At 38.7% G+C, this 8948-nt stretch overlaps 1 protein-coding gene across 1 annotated transcript; it reads right to left on the bottom strand.

Moving 5' to 3' along the window:
- Nucleotides 1-483: 483 nt before the first annotated feature.
- On the bottom strand, nt 484-7285 carry LOC132604401 (probable 2-carboxy-D-arabinitol-1-phosphatase). Its single transcript, XM_060317898.1, has 9 exons — nt 6851-7285; nt 5072-5177; nt 4719-4935; nt 4503-4621; nt 3914-4012; nt 2019-2072; nt 1833-1931; nt 1635-1742; nt 484-1009 (listed from the first exon to the last, which is right to left on the bottom strand). The coding sequence occupies exons 1-9, from the start codon at nt 7183-7185 to the stop codon at nt 632-634; spliced, it is 1515 nt and encodes a 504-aa protein (XP_060173881.1). The 5' UTR covers nt 7186-7285; the 3' UTR covers nt 484-631.
- Nucleotides 7286-8948: the final 1663 nt, after the last annotated feature.

Below are 8948 nucleotides of genomic sequence, written 5' to 3' on the forward strand. Positions count from 1 at the left end.
AATTGTTGGTCTTTAATTTTTGTCCTTCGCTTAAAAAAGTGACCGAAAATACCTCGAGGTTCTGGGTTCGAACTCCCGCTCAGTCAAAACAAAAAAAAAAGAATTTTGCAAGGCAAGGCTTTCGCGAAACCTCTGCATTAAGGCAGAACATTTGCCTAAAATTAGGCCTATCTGCTTTAAGGCCTAATTTTGGCCAAAAGTTAAGGCAAACCTCTGCCTTAAGCTTAACTTTTGTCCGAATAGGCCTAATTTTGCTACGAAATTCTGCCTTCTGATTTATTTTTTATTTTTTTACTGAGCCGGGTTCGAACTCAGAACCTCGAGGTATTAGGTGAAGGATAAAAATTAAAGACCAGCAATTTGAGGGGCCAAAATTAAAGACCACCCCCGAATAAGGACAATCGTGCAAATAACCCCATAAACATCAAGCTATTACATGGGATCAGTAGCCCAATACTATATTACTTCTCAGTGGAGGCAAGATCACAAAAGACATGGCCTTGGAATTAAGAAACTGGAAATCTCATTTCCATTTATCAGCAATATATTCAGCTGACATATTTCTGGACTGTAATTTTAATGTAATTTTAATTAACATTGTCTCAGTTCCACAATTAAGTACATTCACACTTCAATATTCTTCATCCGCTTGCGTTGATCTAGTAATAGGAATTGACCATCTTCCAAGATGCGCAGTGTAGTTTATGCAGCGGATAACTCCTCTCCCCGAGGGTCCATCAGGAAAATCAATAACACTAATGCTGCCTGCATTCAGATGAAACGATCCCAACCATTCCTTTGTCAGATTTAAACAGTGTCCCATCATCGAAATATGAAGTGCAGGATGACCAACAGCAATGACTATATTGTCTTGGCCGTCAGATCTCTGTGATAGTTCATACAATAGATGTTTCCATGCTTTCCCTGATTGATCCCATAAAGATGTTGTGACTTCATCTTCCAATCTATTTAACCAACCTGATGGAACATTTTGCAGTCCTGATGCATCCTGCAGAGGAATTGAGCAGAGAAAATTAAGAGTATGAAAAACAATCCACTGCAAAAATAATTTTGCACAGAGAGGAACACATATAAAGCCTGAAAATGATGTTGCAGGGTGATTTACATACTGTTAATAATCCACAAAAAAAAAAAAAAATCTACGCCATTTTCTAAAACAAAGGAAATAGTATAGGAGCGAGCTACAGGATATAAACAAGTGAATCACTAAAATCCGCAACATAAAAAAGTTAAACCCGGCAGCATCACTAGAAGAACAAACCTTCTGATCACAGACTAATTAATTGACTGTTCTGTACTTGTTAAATTCTATTAAGGAATGATCGAGTAAACCATAGACCGATACAAGGTTTGGAAATCGTTAATTCCAAAACCAACCCTTTTGGTAGTAGAGTGATTTCTAGAAAGGCTTAAATATGCAAGTATTTCAAACTAGAAACCGAGAAATAATACAAGCTGAGATTATGCAAAATTTATTCGGAGCGAATCAAGAAGAGTTCTTTATGACTTTGGATGCATCCTTATGATTTTATCTTAAGAATGTTTTGCATGCAAAACTGTTAATAAATTCATCAACTTGTTTCAGTTTAGGAAATCAGTAACGTGTTTCTTGCCTTCTCTGATTGTGTAAGAATACTTTCAATATCTAGATCTGGTATCTGCTTTGTTTCCACATAGCGTGGGATACAGTCAGCTCCAAGGCAGTCAGCAGCTTCTTGAACCTATAATATTTAGTAAAAAATTTGTGTCAAGAAAACTAATGCTCTTTCTATAAAAGATTGTCAACCGACATACTATCTGGATGGCCATACTTTGGTGATTGTGTCAGCTGTCTCTACAGATGCCATTTTAGTTCCACTGACTACGGTATTCACTTTCAGATCGAGAAGCAGCTCTGCTATTTTCTGTGCCTGTCATCCATTTTAATAAAATCCTGTAAGATTGTGACACCCCCAATATGAAGCTGAATGCTACTATAGAAAGGAGAACCATCCTACCTGTATATTTCCAAGCATGTTCATGGGGCCATTGCCAGTATACGGCATACTACTCTGTACACATTTCAAATTCCATGAGAAAAGAGCAGAAAATGGTCAAAGCAACAGATAAGGATACCAAAAAGACAATAAGCAACAACATTCATAAGGTGCTCAAGCCCCATTCTCAATTTTCTATGTCACTGAGGACAACATTTTAGAAGCAGTATTGAGTATTGACACATTCCAGATCAGCCAACCAACACAGTTTTTCCCCCCTTTTTCTTTTACTTAATCTGTGAGAAAGTGACCTATGATTTCCTATATCATCCTTCTCTTTGTTTATGCTCAGGTTGAAAATTCACTGTTAAATTCAAAAATTGTCCAAAGATAGGATTTCGTTTAAATAGATGTTAAAGTCCTCAAGCAGATATATCTACAACAACAACAACATACCCAGTTGAATCCCACAATGTGGGGTTTGGAGAGGGTAAAGTGTACGCAGACCTTACCCCCACCTTCGAAGGTAGGGAGGTTGTTTCCGAAAGACCCTCGGCTCAAAAGAAACAAGGGAAAGGAGTCAGATACGGACAAGCAAAACAAAGCAATGCGAAAATGAGAAATAACAAGGACTTCTAAAACAACATGGATAGACAAGACCCAACACATAAAAGCAGTATAATAATACTTCCTAATACGGGATAGAAATCCCCCCCCCCCACTAGCCCTCTACCCTGATACTCCGCCTCCACCCTCTCCTATCCCCGGTCATGTCCTCGGTAAGCTGAAGTAGCGCTATATCCTGCTGAATCACCTCTCCCCAGGCCTTCTTTGGCTTACAGCCCTCTCCTCCGACCCACCACTGCCATCCTCTCACACCTCTTCACTGGCGCATCAATGCATCTCCACTACACATGGCCGAACCATCGCAACCTCCCTTCCCGCATCTTATCCACCACAGGGGCCACGCCCACCTTGTCCCGAATCACTTCATTCCGAATCCTATCTCTCCTAGTATGCCCGCACATCCATCTCAGCATCCGCATCTCTGCTACCTTCATTTTCTGGACATGAGCTTTCTTAACTGGCCAGCATTCCGTCCCATACAACATAGTCGGTCTAACCACCGCTTTGTAGAACTTTCCCTCGAGCAGATATATCTGCGGATGTAAAATCTTTATTTCATCTATATCTCTTACCATAAGCTAAAAAGTACAGTTATTAGTAATTCTGCAAGTACTTATAAGATAACTAAATTTCATGAAGTGAAAAAGTGGAAGCTGTAAATTTTTTATTGATTAGAGAGGAAACTGCAGTCCATTGCGTATAGAAGTTCCTCAAGTCATTGCAAAGGCGGACAAAATTATCTCTAGTATCTTCAAATCTCCAGACCCCACACCGTGGGATTTCACTGGGTATGTTGTTGTTGTATCTTCAAATCTCGACAAGTGCACTCTCCACCTCTAGAAAATTGGAGTAGGTTAGGGCCATTGGAATGGTTAGTATATAGCCTTATTTCATATTAATTTATCCAATGGTTTGTCTATAAGGGTGGTATTTTCGAGAATGATATCATGAGAGGGTGATAGAATGGACACATAAGATTCTTCTATCAGCTGAAGGCCAAAATCCTAGCACCGAATGAATGTGTAGCACTCAAACTAGTCTTTCACCAGAAATTATACGAGTCTTGCAGATTCAAACTTCAATAAGGATCAAAAGGCCCCTTTTCAGAAAATATACATGCTTTCAACTTTGCTCTGTTCTCACATAATTTTTTTTCCCCAAGCATTAGTTGCTATTTCTGGGTCATAGTCTCATAGACTACCTTTTTATCTCACAAATATGAAATCAAGGAGCCTAATATGTCTGTTTATTGGAAATATAGAATAATTGGTCCATAGCCTATTGCATACCTGTAGGTCACTCTCTGACACTCCATGGCAGACAAGTACCATCCGGTTACTAGCTTTTCTTCCTGCAGAACTGCCCACTGCTACAGGCGATCCTGGGGTCTGCATTATCAAAAATTAAGTCACACCACAAAGATAATCAGATAAACGACAAACCAGAGCCTTGAAGTCCAAACTCCAAATCAAGCCATAAAGAACAAAGATGCATCCAGTAGTTGAAAAACAAAATGAATAAAAAGAAGATTGAAACTACAAGTAATATGTTGACCTGGACTATCTGACAATCAGATGTAATATTCAGTTTCAAAAATTGCACTAAATAAGATCATGATGGAGTTAGCAATTAAAAGGCCGATATTCTCATGGGGCAAATGATATGTTCAGTTTATTTACATCAAGGTTTTTCAGCTGATGTAGTGGATCCATAAAGTCAAGGTCAGATTTCAATTTTACTGCATGAAGTACTATGGGTATATAAGATCCTACCAACTCAGCTTCAGTATTACAGCATTAGAAACTTTCTGAAAGGAAGATATTTTAGGCTGAACTTTAATAGCTAAGATTAAATCAAAAGTGTTACCAGACAGGATACCTGATTTAAACGATTAAGGCAGATACTTGGGGTTCCGCCCTCAGGTTGTGGAGTGAAGTCCAGCACACTAACCCCACAATTGCTCTGAAGTAGAATCCTGAAGTACTCGGTTCCTAATCCTGATTGATGGTGAAACAAATGTAAAAACTAGGTTCAGACTGCTAGCTGATGCTAGAAACCTCATATTCAATTATGATTATATTAAGCAAAGACTACCCAGGGCTGTTGCAACGAGAGCCTGATTAACTGCATTATGAGCAACTACTAGGACAGACTTGCTTTCATGGACCAAGATTTTGTCCCAGCAGCTTTTAGCACGAGCCCACAACTCTCTCACTGGGTAGTGACCGTCAATGACGAAATTTGGTGCATCTAATTGCCATTGACTAAAAGCTTCACCATATTTAGCTTTTCCTTCATGTTTCAGGAGGCCCTAGAGCAGACATATGTTTGCATGAGTGATCCACATGCAACAGTCAACAAGAATAACTTTTGCCATCTTGTTGCCATATTTACATATTTCAAGTCCAAAAGGAAAACACAAAGAAGAGGTGTAAACTACAACTGACTTGGAATGAGTATAGGTCAATTTCCCTCATGTCAGAATCAGTAATGATCTCCTCCTCACGAGCACCCCATATTATTTCAGCTGTCCTCTTCGAGCGACGCAGTGGACTGGAACATGCAGGCCACTTCTGTCAATCGTTTTGGAAACATAAAAATGAATAGCAAGAGACTCTTTTTTTCTACATGCAACAGCTAAAAGTGAAATTATCAAGCAATTTGTGGTCGCAGATTATTAAGAACAGACTACTTGAAACCCTTTAACTTCTCTCCGGCATTTAAGATCAAGGATAAAATTCAAAATGCAAGTGCTGCAGTTAATCTGGAAATTTTCTTCTCCCTTATCTATTTCTTCAAATAATTAGTTTCTTCCTCTTTCCTTTGCAAAGAATAACCCACTAACAGATACAAGACGACTCCTCTGAGTGAAAGGTCACCAGCAGAAAACTCAAGAATACAGACACTAAAAGAGCAGATTATGTTTTCATTGTTATGAATGAAACCATGATACGGAATGCCTAAAATCTCACAGTGATCTGACATGTTTCTGCTCTTCAAATACATGACAGCCTAAAGTGCTTTCGGCGTCCTAAGCATGGATTCCCCAAATTCAGTTCTGGCTTACTGCCACACACTGAAGAGAACCACCCTTGCTGAGAGGTGAGTCGTAAAGGAGCCAAGTCAAGACTCAATCTGAGTTTTGAATACTGGAGTGCTCGAGCATATAGTCCTTGTCTAGTTTGATAAGTTAGTCCGAATAAAAGCCCCACTAGTATGGAAAGAAATTATGTTCGTGAAACGCTTTGTATGTGCACATTGGGGTTGGGACTTAGCATGCAGCTTCCCACTTTCTCCTCTAAAAGGAACTTCTTATTTCTTTCCTTCCACTTCACCTCAAAAGGAGAAATGTGGAGAAGATGGATCCCGGAAATTTAAATTAAATATGTCGTCAAGACCCCCACCCAACCCATAAATGTAGAACGGACAAGATACTCCAAAAGGTGTAGTGCGACATACGAAATACACCAAAAGTACATTTTCTCAAATGTTTCCATACATTTGAGTTAGGTCCACTTGAAAGCACATCTACGCGTACCAAAATCCCTGTGTAAAAATGGTAAATGTATGCCGTACAATACTAAATATTATGATCAGTCTATTGCGACAAATGTGCAGTGTCTTACTTAATAGAGCTTCCTAACAAATGAAGGGGCTACTGTTTCTTTCCCTAGTCAGGAAAACCTACTATACTAGGAAATTGCTGTTAGCAGATACAAGATGTTTGTGCAAGTTAAAGGAAAAATCAATGCTCCACTTCTTCATTAAATATCCCTATGCCTATCACAACTGCCAGTTGAGTACTCAGCAAATTTTGAAACTTGGAAATACTAAAACAACTAAGTAAATAAAGAATTACATGTTTCCATCCCCATATAACAATTTCACGGATTTGACACAACTGGAACCATGTTGGATCAATCAAACCAGTCCATCAGAAAAACCTACGAAGATTGTCTCTTTTCCTCAGCACCAATTACAACAAAACTCTGTGTTCTTGATCAACTCTTTTAAATGAAACCTAAGTTTCTATAATTGTCGATAACACTAATGTGGGACTTTGTTCGCATGCCCAACAAACATTTGGGGAATTTTACTGGTGGCTACTCAGAAAACTGCCTGAGTTATTGAACAAGTGATCAAAGTTGTAATACTATCCCAACCCTCAAGTACTTCAATCATAAATTTGGTAGCATAAACATGAACCAATAGTTTAGGAATCTTACCTTGAAAAGCAGATATCAAAGGAGTCATCAATAAGCATTTGTCTGGAAGTTTCAGCTTGAGACTCTCCTTTAGAAGTAAGAACTGAGAAATCAGAGCTGCCTTGGATACGACCCTCTGCATTCCACGTGCTTTGCCCGTGCCTCACCAACACTACCCTTTTCGCCCCCTTTATTGGCGGAAATTCCAAACCCTCAGATGATGATTTATCGGCTTCTTGAGCAACACTTGAAGAAGAGCGTATAACTGTAAATAAGGGTCTGTTTGGATTGTGAAAAGGTGAATTCTGGAGTGGTTTGCAATGGTTGAAGAAAGAGCTTGCAGCTATGGAGTACATACTGTAAATGGTGATTTCCTCTACTGTGTTCAACTATTTTTGGCGCTAAAAGACAGTGAATTTGGAGTTTATAGTTTTTATTTTATTTTTTATGTGGTTACCGTTGGTTTGGTTCCATTGAATCAGCTATAGCAAGAAAGGATGACAAAAAGACAGGGCAGAAAGGAGTGACACGTGTTAATTTTCTTAATTTATGTTTTGTAACTTTACACTAACACCCTCGTAATCAAGCATCTTGGGTAAATTAATTATAGGTGACAAAAAAAGTTTCAAAATTGAGTTGGGGTAACTCAAGTTTTATGTATTTAGTAGGGGTGAAAAAATTTGGATTAGTGATTAGGGAGTTTTCCATTTTCAAACTTGCCCCAAAGCTTTGTTTTTAACACTTTTACCCCAAGCTTTGTTTTTAACACTTTGCCTCCAAGTTTTATTTTTAACACTTTGACCCAACCAATATAAACTCTAAAATACACCCTCGGCCCCCCGCACCTCACCCGGCCCCCTACCCCGCCCCCAGCCTCGCCCTCCCGTCGCCCTACCTCCAGCCCCTCCCACCCCCCTCCTCTTTTGTTTTTGCTGCTTTCTTCTTTCATTTAGAAAAAAATTGTTCTAAGAAAAAAAACGAACTCACCCAATTTACATAATTTTCGGATCGAATTTCATTCATGTAGCACTGGCATTACTTCATAGGTGATTTCCGCTCATTTGGTAAGTAAAACAATGTTGTTTTATTTCAATTATTCATTTAGGTATAACTGCTGATTTTCCAACAATTTACAGTAGTAGTTACAGTTGTTGCAACAAGTGCTAAAGATGCTATATAAGAGCTTCTGAATTTATTGCAACAGCTATTGTAGTTTCTGCAACACGCAACAATTTATGCAGTTGTTGCAACAGAGTTGTTGCAACTTCTGTACTTATCTGTTGCAACAACTACTAAAATCGGTATAAATAATTTAGCCTTTTTGTTGCAACAATTGTGGAAGCTGTTGGACAACTTCTACGCTTTCCAACAACTCGCTGACTTGTCGCAACAAGTAGCCTCTACTGTTTTCAACTATTTTTGGCGCTAAAAGACAATGAATTTGGAGTTTATAGTTTTTTTTATGTGGTTACCGTTGGTTTGGTTCGATTGAATCAACTATAGCAAGAGAAAGGATGAGAAAAAGACAGGGCAGAAAGGAGGGACACATGTTAATTTTCTTAATTTATACTTCGGAAAAGGGCCAAATATACCACCATTATACTTTGGGTCCAAATATACTCCTATCGTTATACTATTGGTCCAAATATGCCGCTCGTCCGTTAAAGTTGTCCAAGGTGGTCCAATCCTACGTGGCACTGACATTTGATAAGGTGGATACCACGTAGCATGTCACCTCCCATTTTACCCTTTCCCTATATTTGTTACGGAAAAGGCTCATAAATACCCTCCTTCCACCTTTTGATCTAAAAATACCCTTAAGGTTTGTTCTTGGCTCAAATATACCCCTCAAATTAACAAGTCAAATTTAACTATTTTGAAAAGCCACATGGCATTTTGTAATTGGTCACACGTACCCTTACAACATGCCAATGCCTTCTCAGCTTCTCTGTACATACTTGTCTAACAATTTGGGTTATCCAGACACACATTGGTCTCTTCTATTTATAAATCAAAGTTTTTCAACTGTGAATCAAGTCTAAAGGTGAAAAAAAAGATATTGTGACAATTCAGAGTAATTCTTCAATCGCTGCCTTAGATCTTGAGCAGGACTTCAGAT

This window comes from Lycium barbarum, chromosome 1 (genome assembly GCF_019175385.1).
Source record: "Lycium barbarum isolate Lr01 chromosome 1, ASM1917538v2, whole genome shotgun sequence".
Taxonomy (NCBI): domain Eukaryota; kingdom Viridiplantae; phylum Streptophyta; class Magnoliopsida; order Solanales; family Solanaceae; genus Lycium; species Lycium barbarum.

Excerpts from the sequence above, each read along its gene's own strand:
- LOC132604401 (XM_060317898.1), bottom strand. The coding sequence starts at position 7,185 with ATGTACTCCATAGCTGCAAGCTCTTTCTTCAACCATTGCAAACCACTC. Across the intron at positions 4,622-4,718 it reads TCTCGTTGCAACAGCCCTGG|GATTAGGAACCGAGTACTTC; the intron begins GTAGTCTTTGCT and ends ACCATCAATCAG. Across the intron at positions 1,010-1,634 it reads TTCTTACACAATCAGAGAAG|GATGCATCAGGACTGCAAAA; the intron begins GCAAGAAACACG and ends ATTCCTCTGCAG.